Source organism: Engystomops pustulosus, chromosome 7 (assembly GCF_040894005.1).
Source record: "Engystomops pustulosus chromosome 7, aEngPut4.maternal, whole genome shotgun sequence".
Lineage (NCBI taxonomy): Eukaryota > Metazoa > Chordata > Amphibia > Anura > Leptodactylidae > Engystomops > Engystomops pustulosus.
Genome location: NC_092417.1, coordinates 182,050,508 through 182,072,741, shown reverse-complemented (window position 1 = coordinate 182,072,741; position 22,234 = coordinate 182,050,508). Strand labels below are relative to the sequence as shown.

Genomic DNA, 22,234 nt, shown 5'->3' with positions numbered 1-22,234 from the left:
TTGTCATTTTGTCATTTTGCACCACAGTATATGGCAGTATATGGGGATTTTACTGATCATACAATGTAGAAGACCTGAGGGTCTAGCAGGCACCGGACACCAGAGCCTAGCAGGCGCCGGGGCCCAGCAGGCACTGGGTCTTCTATGTGTTGGAGCGGTACGGTAAGTGCAGTGGGGTGAGGCCCTGTATCTATAATGGAATGATGGGAGGCCCTATATCTATACTGGGGTGAGGGAAGACACTGCATCTATACTAGCGCGAGGGGTGGCCCTGTGACTATAATGGGGTAAGGGGAGGCCCTGTGACTATAATGGGGTGAGGGGAGGCCCTGTGACTATAATGGGGTGAGGGGAGGCCCTGTGACTATAATGGGGTTAGGAGAGGCCCTGTGAATATAATGGGGTGAGGGGAGGCCCTGTGACTATAATGGGGTGAGGGGAGGCCCTATATCTCTACTGGGGTGAGGGAAGGCCCTGTGACTATACTAGCATGAGGGGAGGCCCTGTGATGGGGTGAGGGGAGGCCCTGTGACCATAATGGGGTAAGGGGAGGCCCTATAATGGGGTGAGGGGAGGCCCTGTGACCATAATGGGGTAAGGGGAGGCCCTGTGAATATAATGGGGTGAGGGGAGGCCCTGTGACTATAATGGGGTGAGGGGAGGCCCTGTGACAATATTGTGGTGAGGGAAGGCCCTGTGATTATACTGGAGTGAGGGGAGGCCCTGTGACTATACTGGGGTAGGGGGAGGCCCTGTGACTATACCAGGGTAGGGGGAGGTCCTGTGACTATACTGGCTACTAGGGGGAGGCCCTGTGTCTATACTGGCTACTGCGGGGAGGCCCTGTGACTATAATGGCTCCTGGAGGGACTGTGACTATACTGGATACTGGGGGAGGCAATGTGACTATACTGGCTACTGGAGGGGCTGTGATTATAGTGGTTACTGGTGGGGTTGTGACTATACTGGCTACTGAAGGGACTGTGACTATACTGGTTACTGGAGGGGCTGTGACTATACTGGCTACTGCAGGGAGGCCCTGTGACTACAATGGCTACTGGAGGGACTATGACTATACTGTATACTGGGGGAAGGCAATGTGACTACACTGGCTACTGGAGGGACTATGACTATACCGGTTATTGGAGGAGCTGTGACTATACAGGCTACTGGAGGGACTGTGACTATACCGGTTATTGGTGGAGCTGTGACTATACAGGCTACTGGAGGGACTGTGACTATACCGGTTATTGGTGGAGCTGTGACTATACTGGCTACTGGAGGGACTGTGACTATACTGGTTACTGGAGGGGCTGTGACTATACTTGCTACTGGAGGGATTGTGACTAAACTGGCTACTGGAGGGACTGTGACTATTCTGGATACTGGGGGGTGGCCCTGTGACTACACTGGCTACTGGAGGGACTATGACTATACAGGCTACTGGGGGGAAGCCTTGTGAGTATACTGCCCACTGGAAGCGCTGGGACTACACTGGCTACAGGAAGGGCTGTGACTATACTAGATACTGGGGGGTGGCCCTGTGACTACACTAGCTACTGGAGGGACTGTGGATACACTGGCTACTGGAAGCTATATTCAACCATACACGGAGGTACAGCCACAGTAAACAGCCATACATGGAGGTACAGCCACAGATCACGGCCATACATGGAGCTACAGCCGCAGTACACAGCCATACATGAAGCTACGGCTGCAGTACACAGCCATACATGAAGCTACAGCCACAGTACACAGCCATACATGGAGCTACAGTCACAGTACACAGCCATACATGGTGCTACAGCCGAAGTACACAGTCATACATTAGGCTACAGCCGCAGCATGCGGCCATAAATGGAGCTACAGCCACAGTACACAGCTACACATGGACCTGCAGGAGCAGTACACAGCCATACATGGAGCTACAGCCACAGTACACAGCCATACATGGAGCTAAAGACACAGTACACAGCCATACATGGAGCTACAGCCACATTACACAGCCATACATGGAGCTACAGCCACAAAACACAGCAATATATGAAGCTACAGCCACAGTAAACAGCCATATATTGAGCTATAGCTACAATATCCAGCCATACATGGTGCTAAAGCCGAAGTACACAGTCATACATGAGAATACAGCCGGAGTACATAGCCATACATTTGGCTACAGCCACAGTACACAGCTATCAATTGAGCTACAGCCACAGGACACAGCCACACAGGGGGCTACAGCCACAGTACACAGCCATACATGGAGCAACAGCCGCAGTACACAGCCATACATGAAGCTACATCCACAGTACACAGCCATACATGGATCTACAGCCACAGTACACAGCCATACATGGAGCTACATCCACAGTACACAGCCATACATGGAGCTACAGCCACAGTACACAGCCATACATGGAGCTACAGCCACAGTACACAGCCATACATGGAGCTACAGCCACAGTACACAGCCATACATGGAGCTACAGCCACAGTACACAGCTATACATGGAGCTACAGCCACAGTACACAGCCATACATGAAGCTACAGGAGCAGTACACAGCCATACATGGAGCTACATCCACAGTACACAGCCATACATGGAGCTACATCCACAGTACACAGCCATACATGGAGCTACATCCACAGTACACAGCCATACATGGAGCTACATCCACAGTACACAGCCATACATGGAGCTACAGCCTCAGTACACAGCCATACATGGAACTACTGCCCCAGAACACAGCCATACATGGAGCTACAGCCGCAGTACACAGTAACATTATAAGATGTTTTCCCAGTGATGATTGGACACAGGGTGCATTCACACTGCCATTGTGGGGACGCATACATGGCTGCAAGGCTCCAAGGGGGTTGGCTTACCCCCTATTCATTAGTATCAGTTGGTGGTGTATAATCTTCATAAATTATTTTCCCCTGTTACACCAAACACCCCAGACACAAACTCATATAATTAGTCATCTCAAACTTCCCTCACCTGATCGGAGACCGATGAGCTGCACTCGGAGTGCCCAAGGCAAAGACACCAGATAACATAGAAAGCAAAAAACTCCAGCGCAGACTCCTGGGTCTTCTAAAATCCAATTCTTTATTTGTGATACAGCATAATGGTACATCGGGTAAAACAGAGCCCTCATTAGATCAGGACTAAGGCTCTCAGCCGAAACGCGTCGATCAGATCAGGACTAAGGCTCTCAGCCAAAACATGTCAATCAGATCAGGACTAAGGCTCTCAGCCAAAATGCGTTGATCAGATCAGAACTAAGGCTCTCAGCCGAAACGCGTCGATCAGATCAGGACTAAGGCTCTCAGCCAAAACATGTCAATCAGATCAGGACTAAGGATCTCAGCCAAAATGCGTTGATCAGATCGGGACTAAGGCTCTCAGCCGAAACGCGTCGATCAGATTGGGACTAAGTCTCTCAGCCAAAACGTGTCGATCGTAACTCTGTGTTTTACCCGATATACCATTATGCTGTATCACAAATTAAAAAAAGGAAGTTTAGAAGACCCGGGAGCCTGCGCTGGAGTTTTTTGATTTCTCTAAACCCCCACTAGTCAACTCTATACAGGAGAGGTGACAATAACAAACACTAAAAGTAAGAAGAACAAGACCTGCGCAACCTACCATTGTTGTAGAAAGCATTGTCCTATTTGGGTTGTCTGGACTCGGGACATATCCTGATCAATGGCTATAAATGTTGGACAAATTCTAAATGTTTTTTGGATTTCCTGAAATTTTTAACTTTGGGTAATTTATCTTAATTTTTACATATATCAAAGTGCTCTTATTTATAAAGACAACTTAAGAAACGGACAATTTTTTCTTGACTACTTTGAAGTAAGTAAAGAATAAATTTACCAGAATAAGAAGTCAGTCGTGTGTGTAAATTTAGGAGACACTGTATTACAGTAAGGAGCTCCTCTATAAAATGAGAAGATTTCCTTCAGCTCCTTTGTCCCTGAGATGTTGATGTTACTGCCGGTCACTATGCTCCTGGATGCTGAGACCCCGGGGTTACTCCTTATTGTAGGATACATTACTTTATATTTCTCATCACTTTCCTCGGCCCTGAAAGCGTTACTATGTGTGTTATTCCTGTGTGTGACCCCCTGTATCTTCACACCTCGGACCTCGGCTGCAGCCTGTAACCTCCAGACATGGAAGATCTTTGAAGATTATGAATATGTACTGGATGGGGACATCATGATCGGGGGAGTTGTCAGCGTCAACAGTTATGTGACTGAAATGGGTCACATGCAGATGTCTTGTCTCTTGTAAGTATCACAACGTTCAAGCACAAACAAGGCACAAATCTCACTCATTTCTCAGACATCTAGAATTTGAACCACAAAATTGATTTTTCAGAATGTTTTTGAAAAAATTGTGAATAAAGCCGAAAGTATCTACATTTCAAAATTTCTGTCCAATTTTGAAAGCTTTTAGGATTGTAGATGAGGGGGAGCGCTTGTTCCCTACAGTATGATACTGTTCGTTTTTTGTTCTTTCGGCTATGGACGTCTTGGGGGAGATTTTCTCTGTAAAGCAGGTGATTTTTGTAGTAATAGGGATCTCAAAGACCTCAAGAAAACTATCAATTAAGAGTAACAAAAAGACAATTATGTCATGAAGTCATTTATTATAGATATTAAATAGTGTAAGAAACAAAACAAAAAAAAGAAAAAAAACTACTAGTGGGCCAATTGAATACAATTCTAGTAGTGTCTACACACTAGACCTGCTGTGTCTCCCCAGATAAACAACTTATCTGTATGTAGCTTGTAGCTGTCCCCATACTGCTGCTGCCAGCAGGAACTCAGATTCTGGGGCAGATTTACTTACCCGGTCCGTTCGCGATCCAGCGGCGCGTTCTCTGCGGTGGATTCGGGCCTATCCTGGATGAAGGTAAGTGCAAGCTCCGCGACACTTTCGGTTTTTTAAATGCGGAGGTTTTTCCGAATCCGTCGGGTTTTCATTTGGCCACACCCCCCGATATCCGTCGCGTGCATACCAGCGCCGATGCGCCAAAATCCGATCGCGTGCGCCAAAAACCCGGGGCAATACAGGGAAAATCAGCGCAAATCTTAAATATTCGGGTAACACGTCGGGAAAATGCGAATCGGGCCCTTAGTAAATGACCCCCTCTGTGTCTCTGTGTGCATCCGTGAGTGAGCTCTGTTTCTGGACTGCAGGGGGCGGGGCTAAAGTGCAGAAAGCAGAGACAGAGAGACAAGCTCTGTGAAGCCTCAGGGAAGATGACAGCCCCAACCCTTAAGTCAGAAGTTACAGGGTCGTGTTTAGGGGCAACCAAAAAATTTAAAAAATTTGGAGAAATATATATAGGCTCAGGCAAAAAGGGCAACTATGGCAATGTTTTTATAGTGTACATTTTTTATTTCATTGGGAAATATGAATTTTTGTTTTTTTTGGTTATTGTTAATATTTTGAGTGTATGAGTCATAAAAGACATTTTCACATTTTTACTTTTTTAAAATGTATCATTTTATTTTTTATTTTTTTTTCACTTTCACATTTTTCACCTGTAACATAAGAGTTGATATTTGTTCAAGGCTGTACTGGGTCTAATAGGACCAGGGATCTCTGATTAACCTCTACAGACCTGGCGAACACATGACCACAAGGTCTATAAAGCCAATATGCAGTGCCGGTTCTGCTATACAGTACTTCAGCACTATGCAGTCAAGAAAAGGGAGCGGTAATAGCAATAATAAACTGCCTACTCCATAGGATCTCCATAGGGTCTCGGCTGTCTATTGAACAGGCTCAGGACCCCCGCACACTGATTTTTTTCATCAGCAGGCAATCGGGATCTAGTTAAAGGGGCTGTCCAAAATCAGGGAATGTGATCAGGGAGTGGTTGCATAAAAAATAAATTTGTACTTACCTTGTCCGGTGTCCCCGGTGTTCCAGCTGCGGTCCCTCTAAGGCCCCTTCTCCACTGGCGTTTTTCACGCGCGAGTTCTGCGCGTGCATTTGACGCTCAGAACTCGCATTGCACTCTGTCCCATTGTATTCAATGGGTCTTTCTCCATTAGCGTTGTTTTTGACGCGCGTGCTTGCGTTCGTTTGCACGCGCGTCAAAATCGCAGCATGCTCTATTTTTGCGAGTCACGCGCAATTTTCACGCCCCATTCAAGTCTATGGAGATGCATCAAGAACGCATTGCACTCGCAATCATTGCAAGTGCAATGCGAGTGCAATGCGTTTTAAACGTAAGGGTTGCTAGGTGACCAGAATAACATTATTTCCCCTGCTCGCGAACGATCATTTAATTAAAAAAACACAGTGAAGAACAGTGAAGAATAGAATAAAACCAGTGAACACAGTGAACACAGGATCATTTAAGATAAAAACACAGTGCAGAACACATTGCAGAATAGATTACAGATGTTCGGCACATCTGCTTACTTGTCGGGAGATACGCGCGGAACGGCGCGAACAAAATAGCATGTGAAGAACAATATATATGTGTGAAGAACACATTGCAGATGTATTTAAACATCTGCAATGTGTTCTTCACACACATATATATTGTTCTTCACATGCTATTTTGTTCGCGCCGTTCCGCGCGTATCTCCCGACAAGTAAGCAGATGTGCCGAACATCTGTAATCTATTCTGCACTGTGTTCTGCACTGTGTTTTTATCTTAAATGATCCTGTGTTCACTGTGTTCACTGTGTACAATGATTTTATTCTATTCTTCACTGTTCTTCACATCTGCTAAATTGTCGGGAGATAATATACGCGCGGAACAGTGAAGAATAGATCGCAGATGTTTGCAAATTATCAGAAGACATTATTTTTCAATTAAATAACACATTTTAATCCCAAACCATGGTCCCTTTGAAAAATGCTCGAGTCTCCCATTGAATCGCGCGTCAAAAATGCGCCGAAAACGCAAAAAAAACGCAAATTACTCCAAGGAAAAATGGAACAAAAACGCAGCCAAAACGTCAGTTTTTCACGCATTGCACCCTGACGTGAAACGCAACGCTAGTGTGCAAGAGGCCTAAGCCATGTATGTTTCTAGGGGCACGCAAGCTCTGCTTGGACAACCACTGGGCAGCAGGACGTGCTCACCCGTCACCATGTCCCAGCACCTGATATATGTTCATCCTCTCGGACAATGCCTCAGATGAAAAAAATTCTGTTTTTTTTCAGTGTACAATACTTATCCTGCCCATTAAACAGTTTTTATCACAGGAAGCCGAGTTCCCTGACAGTTCATTTTTTGGTTTGGGATCGGAGAGAGAAGATACATTTTACCTTCATTATCACATTTTTTTCTCATTTTTTAGCCCATGTATTTATTACTACAAGAATCTCTTGGCTTTCTTTTACGCTGTTGATGAAATCAATAGAAATCCTTTAATTCTCCCAAACCTGACTCTGGGATATCACATCTATGACTCGTGTACAGACCCCAGGAAGGCGATAAAGAGCATCTTACTAATATTATCCGGACCCGGATACCTTGTCCCTAATTATTCCTGCACCCGGAAGAAGAAGGTTGTGGGATTTATCGGAGATCATTTCTCATCCACCACTTTACCGATAGCTCAGCTCCTGGGGATATATCCCTACACACAGGTCAGTCACTAAACTAGAAATACAATTTGTATACAATTTCTCCAGGATTTCTGGCAAAACCTGTGCATGTTTCCTTTAACCCCTTAATGAACTCGCCCTTTTTTGTTTTTTTTTTCACTTCCATTTTTCCCTCCCACCTTCAAAATTCTATAACTTTTTATTTTTACACGTAAGGAGCTGTGTGAGAGCTTGTTTTATGTGTAACAAATTACGTTTCAATGTTTTCTTGTGAGCTTGGATTTTACTTTGCACCTAAAATAACATGGCTACTTTATTCTTTGGGTCGGTGCGATCATGGAGATACCAAATTTCAAATTTTCATAAATTTACAAAAATGAAAATGATTCGGGCTCGGCGCAATTCATGAAGATCTTGTGCCTGAGTTCCTGCATCCGTCGCTTCTGCCCGAGGTGTGCCGGAGTTCACCTGCCTCTTCCCGGCACATGTGAGTGCTTGATCTTGCGTCACAACCGCGTTTGTAAATTCCGCGGTTTGTCCGAATCCGTCGGGTTGTCCGAAGGCCTGCCCCCTGATTTCTGATCCTGATGAAGTCTCCAAGCTTTGTTGGCGGTGATCGACAAACGGTGATATGCAGCAAATAATTATTGGCTATGGAAAGGGCTCAGCAGGTAAGCCCTCTCCAAGCAACTACACCCGCACCTGACATGCGCCGTACTATTACGGCATGCATCGTTAAGGGGTTAAAGACTCACCCCAAATAAATTTTCATACTTTTCTGTGACTGATAACCATTATTAACGAGTTCACCTTTTCAGGTTTGAAAAGTTTACTTTGGGTACCTAAGCCCAAAACCACACCCAAATGTGAACATCCACTGGTGCTGGCATCAATCACAGGTGTTAACTAGAGATGAGCGAGCACTAAAATGCTCGGGTACTCGTTATTCAAGACGAACTTTTCCCGATGCTCGAGTGCTCGTCTCGAATAACGAGCCCCATTGAAGTCAATGGGAGACTCGAGCATTTTTCAAGGGGACCAAGGCTCTGCACAGGGAAGCTTGGCCAAACACCTGGAAACCTCAGAAAAGGATGGAAACACCACAGAAATGGACAGGAAACAGCAGGGGCAGCATGCATGGATGCCTCTGAGGCTGCTTAAACGCACCATTATGCCAAAATTATGGGCAACAGCATCGCCATGACAGAGTGACAGAATGAAGCTAGATAGCATCTAAAGCATCCAATAATTGACCCTGACACTATAGGGGACGGCATGCAGAGGCAGCGGCAGCAGCGGCAGGCTAGAGAGTGGCATGGCGACATACCCTAAATGGACCCAGGCTTCAAACCAATGGGTGGCAGAGAGGAACCAAAGGAGGGGTGCAAGAAGCGCTGAAATGATTTCCTCTGTGAACAAAAGGTTGACGGTATATTTAGTCGATAACGCAGCATGGTGGCGACATAGTGACCAAGTTCCATAACGTATCTGGTGAAACACCCGAAAAATGAGCCTGACACAGCTCGTTTGATAAGGGGACGACATTTGGAGGCAGCCATGGAGAGGACTTCCATGATTAAGAGCGACAGCATGGGGCATCCATATTGCGCTTCTATGATTGCAACTGCAGGTCTCCAGCATGGCGGCGACAGACGCGCCGAGTTCCACTATGTATCTGGTGAAACACCTGAAAATTCTGCCTGACACAGCTCATTTGATAAGGGGATGATGTGCTGCATATCCTCTCGTGCTCCAGCGTCTGGGGTATAGACAGTTGAAAGTTGCGCATGGAGACATTGGTGGACGCTGTGGAGGCGAAATGGACGGGAAACAGCAGGGGCAGCATGCATGGATGTCTCTGAGGCTGCCTAATCTTGGGATGGAGCTGGCGGTCCGCTGCCAGGCGAGCTTTCGCCTGTCCAAGCCCCTGTCTCTTGGCTCCTCCCCACCCAAAATGGGCCTGGGGGCCAGAAGCGTTTACTTTGAAAAAATTATAATTTTCAAAGCAGGCGGGGTCGTTTGAATATTTCACCTAGGAATAATGGAATAGCATACTGGTTCTATTTTTAATTGTTTTTACGGAAATGGTTCCATGATTAAGAGCGACAGTATGGGGCATCCATATTGCGCTGCTATGATTGCAACTTCCTGACTGACACAGCTCGTTTGATAAGGGGACCATGTATGGAGGCAGTGAACTAGTAGTAGATTAAAGGTGCTGCAGTTAAAACTATGTTAGTTGGATCTTGGGATGGAGCTGGCGCTCCGCTGCCAGGCGAGCTTTCGCCAATCCAAGCCCCTGTCTCTAGGCTACTCCCCAAACAGCACTTCTAAGAACCTTTTGTATAAGATCAAGTGTAGTAGCGTTCTTATAAGTTTGGGATATGGCGGGTGAGGGGAATGTAAACAGATGCGCAAGAAGCGCTGAAATAATATCGGTAAATGATAAAAGTTTGCCAGTATATTTTGTGGATTACACAGCAGGGTGGCGACAAAGTTAACAAGTTTGATGTGGAATGCCCTGTATTAGCTCTTGGGCGGTGTGCCTTTTATCGCCTAGGCTCAGCAGTTTGAGCACCGCCTGCTGTCGCTTAGCGACGGCACTGCTGCTGTGCCTAGAGCTACCGACTGATGGCGCCATGCCCACGGATGGTAATTCAGAGGAGGAGGAGGTGGAGGAGGGGTGGGAGGAGGAGGAGGTATAGTAGGCCTTTGAGACCTGGACCGAGGTAGGCCCCGCAATCCTCGGCGTCGGCAGTATATGACCAGCCCCAGGGTCCGACTCGGTCCCAGCCTCCACCAAGTTAAGTGTAGTAGTGTTCTTATAAGTTTGGGATATGGCGGTTGAGGGGAATGTCAACAGATGCGCAAGAAGCGCTGAAATAATATCGGTTAATCATAAAAGTTTGCCAGTATATTTTGTGGATAACACAGCAGGGTGGCGACAAAGTTAACAACTTTGATGTGGATTCCATGAAAACAACCCAAATTTCTGCCTGACACACCTTGTTTGATAAGGGGACGATGTATCGAGGCAGCTATATGGACGACTTTTGGAGGTAGCAATGGAGACGACATGTGGAGGCTGCTATGGAGACAATTTAATTTGGATAGTGCCTGTATGTGGCAGTCCAAAAAAGTTTTCAAACCAGAGGAGCAGGTAGGTGGCCCTCCAGAAAAATGAAATAGATTGAGTGCCTGTATGTGGCAGTCCAAAAAAGTTTTCAAACCAGAGGAGCAGGTAGGTGGCCCTCCAGAAAAATTGAATAGATTGAGTGCCTGTATGTGGCAGTCCCAAAAATTGTTTAAAACAGAGGACCGGGTAGGTGGCCCTCCAGAAAAATTAAATGCATAGAGTACTATAGCTAGAGCCAGTGGGCCCTGTCAAAAAATAGCCAGTTTCCTCTGCTTTAGTGTACAAAGAGGAGGAGAAGGAGGAAAATGAGGAGGAGGAGTGCATAAATTATTCAGGTTGAGCTTCCTTCACCTGGTGGAGATTGGAAATTATGAGAAATCCAGGCTTTATTCATCTTAATAAGCGTCAGCCTGTCAGCGCTGTCAGTCGACAGGCGTGTACGCTTATCGGTGATGATGCCACCAGCTGCACTGAAAACCCGCTCGGACAACACGCTAGTGGCAGGGCAGGCGAGAACCTCCAAGGCGTACAGCGCCAGTTCGTGCCACATGTCCAGCTTTGAAACCCAGTAGTTGTAGGGAGCTGTGTGATCATTTAGGACGATGATATGGTCAGCTACGTACTCCTTCACCACCTTTCTGTAAAGATCAGCCCTACTCTGTCGAGACTGGGGACAAGTGACAGTGTCTTGCTGGGGTGACATAAAGCTGGCAAAAGCCTTGCCAGTGCTGGACAAGCTGCCTGCTCGCCTACTCTCCCTCGCTACTTGTCCCGCAGAACTACGCACTCTGCCGCTAGCGCTGTCAGAAGGGAAATACTGTTTCAGCTTGTGCACCAGGGCCTGCTGGTATTCATGCATTCTCACACTCCTTTCCTCTCCAGGGATGAGAGTGTAAAGATTTTGCTTGTACCGTGGGTCCAGGAGAGTGAATACCCAGTAATCGGTGCTGGAATAAATTCTTTGAACGCGAGGGTCACGGGATAGGCAGCCTAGCATGAAATCTGCCATATGCGCCAGAGTCCCAACGCGCAAGAATTCACTCCCCTCACTGACATGACTGTCCATTTCCTCCTCCTCCAACTCCTCTTCTTCTGCCCATACACGCTGAACAGTGAAGGACTGAACATTGGTCCCCTCTTGTGTCTCGCCAACATTCTCCTCCTCTTCCTCCTCATCCTCCTCCACCTCCTCCGATATGCGCTGAGAAACAGACCTGAGGGTGCTTTGGCTATCAACAAGGGAATCTTCTTCCCCCGTCTCTTGTGATGAGCGCAAAGCTTCCGACTTCATGCTGACCAGAGAGTTTTTCAACAGGCCAAGCAGCGGGATGGTGAGGCTGATGATGGCGGCATCGCCACTGACCATCTGTGTTGACTCCTCTAAGTTACTCAGCACCTGACAGATATCAGACATCCACATCCACTCCTCATTGTAGACTTGAGGAAGCTGACTGACCTGACTACCAGTTCTGGTGGAAGTTGACATCTGGCGGTCTACAATCACTCTGCGCTGCTGGTAAACTCTGGATAACATGGTTAATGTTGAATTCCACCTCGTGGGCACGTCGCACAACAGTCGGTGAGCGGGCAGTTGGAGGCGGCGCTGCCCTGAGAGTGGCAGCATCTGTTCTGGACTTCCTGAAATGCGCACAGATGAGGCGCACCTTCGTGAGCAAATCAGACAGATTGGGGTATGTCTTGAGGAACCGCTGAACTATCAGATTTAACACATGGGCCAGGCATGGCACATGTGTCAGTCTGCCGAGTTGCAGAGCCGCCACCAGGTTACGGCCGTTGTCACACACAACCATGCCTGGCTTCAGGTTCAGCGGTGCCAGCCACAGATCAGTCTGCGCCGTGATGCCCTGTAATAGTTCTTGGGCGGTGTGCCTTTTATCGCCTAGGCTCAGCAGTTTGAGCACCGCCTGCTGTCGCTTAGCGACGGCACTGCTGCTGTGCCTAGAGCTAGCGACTGATGGCGCCGTGCCCACGGATGGTAGTTCGGAGGAGGAGGTGGAGGAGGGGTGGGAGGAGGAGGAGGCATAGTAGGCCTGAAAGACCTGGATCGAGGTAGGCCCCGCAATCCTCGGCGTCGGCAGTATATGACCAGCCCCAGGGTCAGACTCGGTCCCAGCCTCCACCAAGTTAACCCAATGTGCCGTCAGCGATATATAGTGGCCCTGCCCGGCAGCACTCGTCAGATGGACCTTGTCAGAAACGGCATTGGTCAGGGCACGGATTATGTCGTCTGACACGTGCTGGTGCAGGGCTGGGACGGCACATCGGGAAAAGTAGTGGCGGCTGGGGACCAAATACCGAGGGGCGGCCGCCGCCATGAGGTTGCGAAAGGCGTCGGTCTCTACCAGCCTATAGGGCAGCATCTCCAGGCTAAGCAATCTGGAGATGTGGACATTGGGGGCTTGGGCGTGCGGGTGGGTTGCACTATATTTCCTTTTCCGCTCCAGCGTCTGGGGTATGGAGAGCTGAACGCTGGTGGATGCTGTGGAGGTTCTTGGAGGCGACGATGGGGTTTTTGGGCCAGGGTCCTGGGCAGGGGGCTGACTATCAGCTGACACAGGGGAAGGAGCAGTGGTGTGCACGGCCGGAGATGAACGGGCTTGGTGCCACTGAGTGGGGTGTTTAGCATTCATATGCCTGCGTATACTGGTGGTAGTTAAGCTAGTAGTGGTGGAACCCCTGCTGATCCTGGTTTGGCAAAGGTTGCACACCACACTCCGTCGGTCATCCGGTGTTTCCTTAAAGAACCTCCAGACTTCTGAAAATCTAGCCCTCGCCGCGGGAGCCCTCGCCACGGGAGCTTCACTACGTGACACATTTGGCACTGATGCACCAGCTCTGGCCCTGCCTCTCCGTCTGGCCCCACCACTGCCTCTTCCAACCTGTTCTGGTCGAGGACTCTCCTCCGTCTCAGAAGCACTGTGTTCACCCGGCCTCTCAACCCAGCTTGGGTCTGTCACCTCATCATCCTCCGATCCCTCAGTCTGCTCCCCCCCTGGACTTCCTGCCCTGACAACAACTTCACCACTGTCTGACAACCGTGTCTCCTCATCGTCGGACACCTCTTTACACACTTCTTCCACTACGTCAAGAAGGTCATCATCACCCACAGACTGCGACCGGTGTAAAACCTGGGCATCGGAAAAGAGCTCAGCAGCAACCGGACAAGTGGTTTGTGACTCTGGGAAGGGTCCAGAAAACAGTTCCTCAGAGTATGCCGGTTCAAATGCCAAATTTTCCTGGGAGGGGGCAGACTGGGGGGGAGGAGGCTGAGGTGCAGGAGCTGGAGGAGTGCCGATTTCGGTGACATGGGTGGACTGCGTGGAAGACTGACTGGTGGACAAATGGCTAGAAGCATTGTCCGCAATCCACGACATCACCTCTTCGCACTGCTCTACCACGAGTCCCAGTAACTTGAGACATGATGAATAGAGATGAGCGAACACTAAAATGCTCGGGTACTCGTTATTCGAGACGAACTTTTCCCGATGCTCGAGTGCTCATCTCGAATAACGAACCCCATTGAAGTCAATGGGAGACTCGAGCATTTTTCAAGGGGACCAAGGCTCTGCACAGGGAAGCTTGGCCAAACACCTGGAAACCTCAGAAAAGGATGGAAACACCACGGAAATGGACAGGAAACAGCAGGGGCAGCATGCATGGATGCCTCTGAGGCTGCATAATCGCACCATTATGCCAAAATTATGGGCAACAGCATGGCCATGACAGAGTGACAGAATGAAGCTAGATAGCATCTAAAACATGCAATAATTGACCCTGACACTATAGGGGACGGCATGCAGAGGCAGCGGCAGCAGGCTAGAGAGTGGCATGGCGACATACCCTAAATGGACTCAGGCTTCAAACCAATGGGTGGCAGAGAGGAACCAAAGGAGGTGAGCAAGAAGCGCTCAAATAATATCGGTACATGATAAAAGTTTGCCAGTATATTTTGTGGATTACACAGCAGGGTGGCGACAAAGTTAACAACTTTGATGTGGAATCCATGAAAACAACCCAAATTTGTGCCTGACACACCTCTTTTGATAAAGGGACGATGTATGGAGGCAGCTATATGGACAACTTTTGGAGGTAGCAATGGAGACAACGTGTGGAGGCTGCTATGGAGACAATTTAATTTGGATAGTGCCTGTATGTGGCAGTCCCAAAAATTTTTCAAACCAGAGGAGCAGGTAGGTGGCCCTCCAGAAAAATGGAATAGATTGAGTGCCTGTATGTGGCAGTCCCAAAAAGTTTTCAAACCAGAGGAGCAGGTAGGTGGCCCTCCAGTAAAATGGAATAGATTGAGTGCCTGTATGTGGCACTCCCAAAAAGTTTTCAAACCAGAGGAGCAGGTAGGTGGCCCTCCAGTAAAATGGAATAGATTGAGTGCCTGTATGTGGCAGTCCCAAAAATTTTTCAAACCAGAGTAGCAGGTAGGTGGCCCTCCAGTAAAATGGAATAGATTGAGTGCCTGTATGTGGCACTCCCAAAAATTGTTTAAAACAGAGGACCGGGTAGGTGGCCCTCCAGAAAAATGGAATACATTGAGTGCCTGTATGTGGCACTCCCAAAAATTGTTTAAAACAGAGGACCGGGTAGGTGGCCCTCCAGAAAAATTAAATGCATAAAGTACTATAGCAAGAGCCAGTGGGCCCTGTCAAAAAATAGCCAGTTTCCTCTGCTTTACTGTACAAAGAGGAGGAGAAGGAGGAAAATGAGGAGGAGGAGGAGTGGATCAATTATTCAGGTTGAGCTTCCTTCACCTGGTGGAGATTGGAAATTCTGAGAAATCCAGCCTTTATTCATTTTAATAAGCGTCAGCCTGTCAGCGCTGTCAGTCGACAGGCGTGTACGCTTATCGGTGATGATGCCACCAGCTGCACTGAAAACCCGCTCGGACAAGACGCTAGCGGCAGGGCAGGCAAGAACCTCCAAGGCGTACAGCGCCAGTTCGTGCCACATGTCCAGCTTTGAAACCCAGTAGTTGTAGGGAGCTGTGTGATCATTTAGGACGATGGTATGGTCAGCTACGTACTCCCTCACCATCTTTCTGTAAAGATCAGCCCTACTCTGCCGAGACTGGGGACAGGTGACAGTGTCTTGCTGGGGTGACATAAAGCTGGCAAAAGCCTTGTAAAGCGTACCCTTGCCAGTGCTGGACAAGCTGCCTGCTCGCCTACTCTCCCTCGCTACTTGTCCCGCAGAACTACGCACTCTGCCGCTAGCGCTGTCAGAAGGGAAATACTGTTTCAGCTTGTGCACCAGGGCCTGCTGGTATTCATGCATTCTCACACTCCTTTCCTCTGCAGGGATGAGAGTGGAAAGATTTTGCTTGTACCGTGGGTCCAGGAGAGTGAACACCCAGTAATCGGTGCTGGAATAAATTCTTTGAACGCGAGGGTCACGGGATAGGCAGCCTAGCATGAAATCTGCCATATGCGCCAGAGTACCAACGTGTAAGAATTCACTCCCCTCACAAGCCTGACTGTCCATTTCCTCCTCCTCCAACTCCTCCAACTCCTCTTCTTCTGCCCATACACGCTGAACAGTGAAGGACTCAACAATGGTCCCCTCTTGTGTCTCGCCAACATTCTCCTCCTCTTCCTCCTCATCCTCCTCCACCTCCACCTCCTCCGATATGCGCTGAGAAACAGACCTGAGGGTGCTTTGGCTATCAACAAGGGAATCTTCTTCCCCCGTCTCTTGTGACGAGCGCAAAGCTTCCGACTTCATGCTGACCAGAGAGTTTTTCAACAGGCCAAGCAGCGGGATGGTGAGGCTGATGATGGCGGCATCGCCACTGACCATCTGTGTTGACTCCTCAAAGTTACTCAGCACCTGACAGATATCAGACATCCACGTCCACTCCTCATTGTAGACTTGAGGAAGCTGACTGACCTGACTACCAGTTCTGGTGGAAGTTGACATCTGGCAGTCTACAATCGCTCGGCGCTGCTGGTAAACTCTGGATAACATGGTCAGTGTTGAATTCCACCTCGTGGGCACGTCGCACAACAGTCGGTGGGCGGGCAGTTGGAGGCGGCGCTGCGCTGCCCTGAGAGTGGCAGCATCTGTGCTGGACTTCCTGAAATGCGCACAGATGCGGCGCACCTTCGTGAGCAAATCTGACAGATTGGGGTATGTCTTGAGGAAACGCTGAACTATCAGATTTAACACATGGGCCAGGCATGGCACATGTGTCAGTCTGCCGAGTTGCAGAGCCGCCACCAGGTTACGGCCGTTGTCACACACAACCATGCCTGGCTTCAGGTTCAGCGGTGCCAGCCACAGATCAGTCTGCGCCGTGATGCCCTGTAATAGCTCTTGGGCGGTGTGCCTTTTGTCGCCTAGGCTCAGCAGTTTGAGCACCGCCTGCTGTCGCTTAGCGACGGCACTGCTGCTGTGCCTAGAGCTACCGACTGATGGCGCCGTGCCCACGGATGGTAGTTCGGAGGAGGAGGTGGAGGAGGGGTGGGAGGAGGAGGAGGCATAGTAGGCCTGAAACACCTGGACCGAGGTAGGCCCCGCAATCCTCGGCGTCGGCAGTATATGACCAGCCCCAGGGTCAGACTCGGTCCCAGCCTCCACCAAGTTAACCCAATGTGCCGTCAGCGATATATAGTGGCCCTGCCCGGCAGCACTCGTCCACGTGTCCGTGGTCAGGTGGACCTTGTCAGAAACGGCGTTGTTCAGGGCACGGGTGATGTTGTCTGACACATGCTGGTGCAGGGCTGGGACGGCACATCGGGAAAAGTAGTGGCGGCTGGGGACCGAATACCGAGGGGCGGCCGCCGCCATGAGGTTGCGAAAGGCCTCGGTCTCTACTAGCCTATAGGGCAGCATCTCCAGGCTAAGCAATCTGGAGATGTGCACATTAAGGGCTTGGGCGTGCGGGTGGGTTGCACTATATTTGCGTTTCCGCTCCAGCGTCTGGGGTATGGAGAGCTGAACGCTGGTGGATGCTGTGGAGGATCGTGGAGGCGACGATGGGGTTTTTGTGGCAGGGTCCTGGGCAGGGGGCTGACTATCAGCTGACACAGGGGAAGGAGCAGTGGTGTGCACGGCCGGAGGTGAACGGGCTTCTTGCCACTGAGTGGGGTGTTTAGCATTCATATGCCTGCGCATACTGGTGGTAGTTAAGCTAGTAGTGGTGGAACCCCTGCTGAGCCTGGTTTGGCAAATGTTGCACACCACAGTCCGTCGGTCATCCGGTGTTTCCTTAAAGAACCTCCAGACTTCTGAAGATCTAGCCCTCGCTGCAAGAGCCCTCACCACGGGAGCTTCACTAGTTGACACATTTGGCGCTGATGCACCAGCTCTGGCCCTGCCTCTCCGTCTGGCCCCACCACTGCCTCTTCCAACCTGTTCTGGTCGAGGACTCTCCTCCGTCTCAGAAGCACTGTGTTCACCCGGCCTCTCAACCCAGCTTGGGTCTGTCACCTCATCATCCTCCGATCCCTCAGTCTGCTCCCCCCTCGGACTTCCTGCCCTGACAACAACTTCCCCACTGTCTGACAACCGTGTCTCCTCATCGTCGGACACCTCTTTACACACTTCTTCCACTACGTCAAGAAGGTCATCATCACCCACAGACTGTGACTGGTGGAAAACCTGGGCATCGGAAAATTGCTCAGCAGCAACCGGACAAGTGGTTTGTGACTGTGGGAAGGGTCCAGAAAACAGTTCCTCAGAGTATGCCGGTTCAAATGCCAAATTTTCCTGGGAGGGGGCAGACTGGGGGGGAGGAGGCTGAGGTGCAGGAGCTGGAGGAGTGGCGATTTCGGTGACATGGGTGGACTGCGTGGAAGACTGACTGGTGGACAAATTGCTCGAAGCATTGTCAGCAATCCACGACATCACCTGTTCGCACTGTTCTGGCCTCAACAGTGCTCTACCACGAGTCCCAGTAACTTCAGACATGAACCTAGGGAGTGTAGCTCTGCGGCGTTCCCCTGCTCCCTCATAAGCAGGTGGTGTCTCACCCCGCCCAGGACCACGGCCTCTGACCCCTGCAGTAGTTGGACGCCCACGTCCCCGCCCTCGTCCTCTACCCCTAGCCCTCGGGTTAAACATTTTTAAAATGAGAGTTCTAACTTTAATTTTTTTTTAACTTTTTTTTGTGTTTTTTGTTTTTTTTTGTGTTTTTTGTTTTTTTTTGTTTTTTTTGTTTTTTTTTGTGTTTTTGAGTTTTTAAAACCAAACGATGCTATCCTATTGCTATGGCTATTTTCTAGCCAAGTATGAAAGCACACTACTATGCCAGATGAGATGACACTGAGTTATTAAACAAAATAAACGTAAAATAAAAAAGGACAAATGGCAGACTGTGCCTAATTGAAATCCAACCCCTACTAAATTTTCCCACTTCGGTCTTTGCTATGGATATGTGCGTCACTAAGCGCAAAACACAGCGGTCGCAAGTCTCACTACAAATTGCTCAGAATTGGCTAGTACATGCACTGCAGCAAGTACAGCCACCAGCAGATCAACCAGAAATCAAATATATAGAACGCTACTGTAGGCGTAAGTAAGCTGTTTGGATTCTCCTATGGCTATTTTCTAGCCAAGTATCAAAGCACACTACTATGCCAGATGAGATGACACTGAGTTAGTGCCTAATTGAAATCCAACCCCTACTAAATTTTCCCACTTCGGTCTTTGCTATGGATATGTGCGTCACTAAGCGCAAAACACAGCGGTCGCAAGTCTCACTACAAATTGCTCAGAATTGGCTAGTACATGCACTGCAGCAAGTACAGCCACCAGCAGATCAACCAGAAATCAAATATATAGAACGCTACTGTAGGCGTAAGTAAGCTGTTTGGATTCTCCTATGGCTATTTTCTAGCCAAGTATCAAAGCACACTACTATGCCAGATGAGATGACACTGAGTTAGTGCCTAATTGAAATCCAACCCCTACTAAATTTTCCCACTTCGGTCTTTGCTATGGATATGTGCGTCACTAAGCGCAAAACAAAGCGGTCGCAAGTCTCACTACAAATTGCTCACAATTGGCTAGTAGATGCACTGCAGCAAGTACAGCCACCAGCAGATCAACCAGAAATCAAATATATAACGCTACTGTAGGCGCAAGTAAGCTGTTTGGATTCTCCTATGGCTATTTTCTAGCCAAGTATGAAAGCACACTACTATGCCAGATGAGATGACACTGAGTTATTAAACAAAATAAACGTAAAATAAAAAAGGACAAATGGCAGACTGTGCCTAATTGAAATCCAACCCCTACTAAATTTTCCCACTTCGGTCTTTGCAATGGATATGTGCGTCACTAAGCGCAAAACACAGCGGTCGCAAGTCTCACTACAAATTGCTCACAATTGGCTAGTAGATGCACTGCAGCAAGTACAGCCACCAGCAGATCAACCAGAAATCAAATATATAACGCTACTGTAGGCGCAAGTAAGCCGTTTGGATTCTCCTATGGCTATTTTCTAGCCAAGTATCAAAGCACACTACTATGCCAGATGAGATGACACTGAGTTAGTGCCTAATTGAAATCCAACCCCTACTAAATTTTCCCACTTCGGTCTTTGAGGTGGATATGTGTGCCACTAAGAGCTAAACACAACGGTAGCAAGTCCCCCTGCTAATTCCTCACAAAATGGTACTAGATGCAAATAAAAAAAAAAAAAGTAGAACGTTATTGTAGCCCTAAGAAGGGCTGTTGGGTTCTTGGAGAATCACTCCTGCCTAACAGTAAGCTAATAGAACACCCTAACGCTTTCCCTGACCAGCAGCAGCTCTCTCCCTAGCGGCATCCAGACACAGAATGATCCGAGCAGCGCGGGCAGCGGCTAGTCTATCCCAGGGTCACCTGATCTGGCCAGCCAACCACTGCTATCGACGTGTAAGGGTACCACGTCATGCTGGGTGGAGTGCAGAGTCTCCTGGCTTGTGATTGGCTCTGTTTCTGGCCGCCAAAAAGCAAAACGGCGGGAGCTGCCATTTTCTCGAGCGGGCGAAGTATTCGTCCGAGCAACGAGCAGTTTCGAGTACGCTAATGCTCGACCGAGCATCAAGCTCGGACGAGCATGTTCGCTCATCTCTAATAGTCATGTATGTGGAGAGTTTACCAATAAAGTAAAGTTTCTACAGGAGAGGAGATTCCCAAAGTCCCTGGATGCAGGGATATTAATTACAGCGAGTTGGTTCTTTGTGAGTATTCTGAGGCAGGGAGAACTGGACTTCAGCACTAAATTTTAAACCTCCATGACTTTATACAACTAATTTATATCTCACTTCAAAGTTGATTTTCTTGTTGAAGCCACCACACTGGACCTGGAAATATACATTATTGTGTAGGTGTTAATATTCTCCACTCGATGAGCAAGTTGGTTGAAATTTAGGTTAAGTACAAATTTCTTATCCAATAGGACAAACTTTCACCTGAACATGAACGTTTACAACAAAGATGTCTGTAAGATGGGATAAGTATGGGCTAGAGGGCTGAAAAGTGGTAGGAATAGCTGGGACGTTGTGCTGCCCATAATGGACTAGAGAAAGAAGTTGAAATAATAACATTTAAAAAAAAATAAACAAATAAATTGTAAAAAAATATATATAATTTAAAAAAATGATGTAACATTATAATGCACTCTGGGTGTTCAGACCAAGTTATACTCTCTGCGGTAAAAGAAGCAATGGGAGTGCCACAAGCCTCTCACTGTGGATGAAGGAGCTCTGGGTATTCAGACACAGTATTAAAAGTTGAATAAATGCAGAATTGAAAAAAAAAATAATTTTAAATTCTGGGAATGGAGAATTGAAAAATTTCAAATTCATTTTCTAAGAATCAAAACTTATTCAACCACTGGCAAAACCAAGTTGCACGAGATCTAGGCTTAGTTCATCTTTCTAATGTTAGGATGTCGACTTTGAATGTAGAAATGTGGAACCTCTTGTTGGTGATGTCCCCATCGGTTGTCCTGAAAACACTCTCTGACAGTACACACGCCGCAGGGCCGAAAATCAACTACAAGGCATTGGGGCACATTTACCTACCCGGCCTGGAGGAGTTCAGAAGACAATGCCCTGTGCCACAATTCAATAAGATCGTTCGCCCGATTGTACTTCCCCGATCAGGTTCGACAGAGTTTACCTTCTTCTTCCCGGTGTACGTAAGTGCATTGTCTTGAGACACAATTTTTAAGTTAAATCCCGTAGTTTGCCTCAATCCGTCGGATCTTCCGACGGCCCAGTCCCCGATTTGTCTTGCTTGATCTGATCGCTTGCGACACAATCGGCTGCTAAATACCAGTGCCAGCAACGCGATCCCCGAATATGTTGGAAAACCTGATGGAAATGCAATCTGCGGACCTTTAGTAAATAAGCCCCATAGAGTTCAAACTGTGACCAGGTTTCCAATTTTGAACATCTTTCAGTACCAGTAGACATTTGGACAGATAATCCTCCACCCTGTGAGTAACATTCTGCTTCCTAACATTACACAGATCCAGCA

The 22,234-nt window shown here is 48.3% G+C and overlaps 1 protein-coding gene across 1 annotated transcript in view; it reads left to right on the top strand.

Annotated features, from left to right (window-relative positions):
• Positions 1-4,016: 4,016 nt before the first annotated feature.
• Positions 4,017-22,234, top strand: part of LOC140070303 (vomeronasal type-2 receptor 26-like) — a 57,335-nt gene continuing 39,117 nt past the window's right edge. The window contains exons 1-2 of the mRNA XM_072116655.1: positions 4,017-4,303; positions 7,347-7,638. Coding sequence (XP_071972756.1) covers positions 4,017-4,303; positions 7,347-7,638 — 579 coding nt within the window. The remainder of the gene's footprint in view (positions 4,304-7,346; positions 7,639-22,234) is intronic.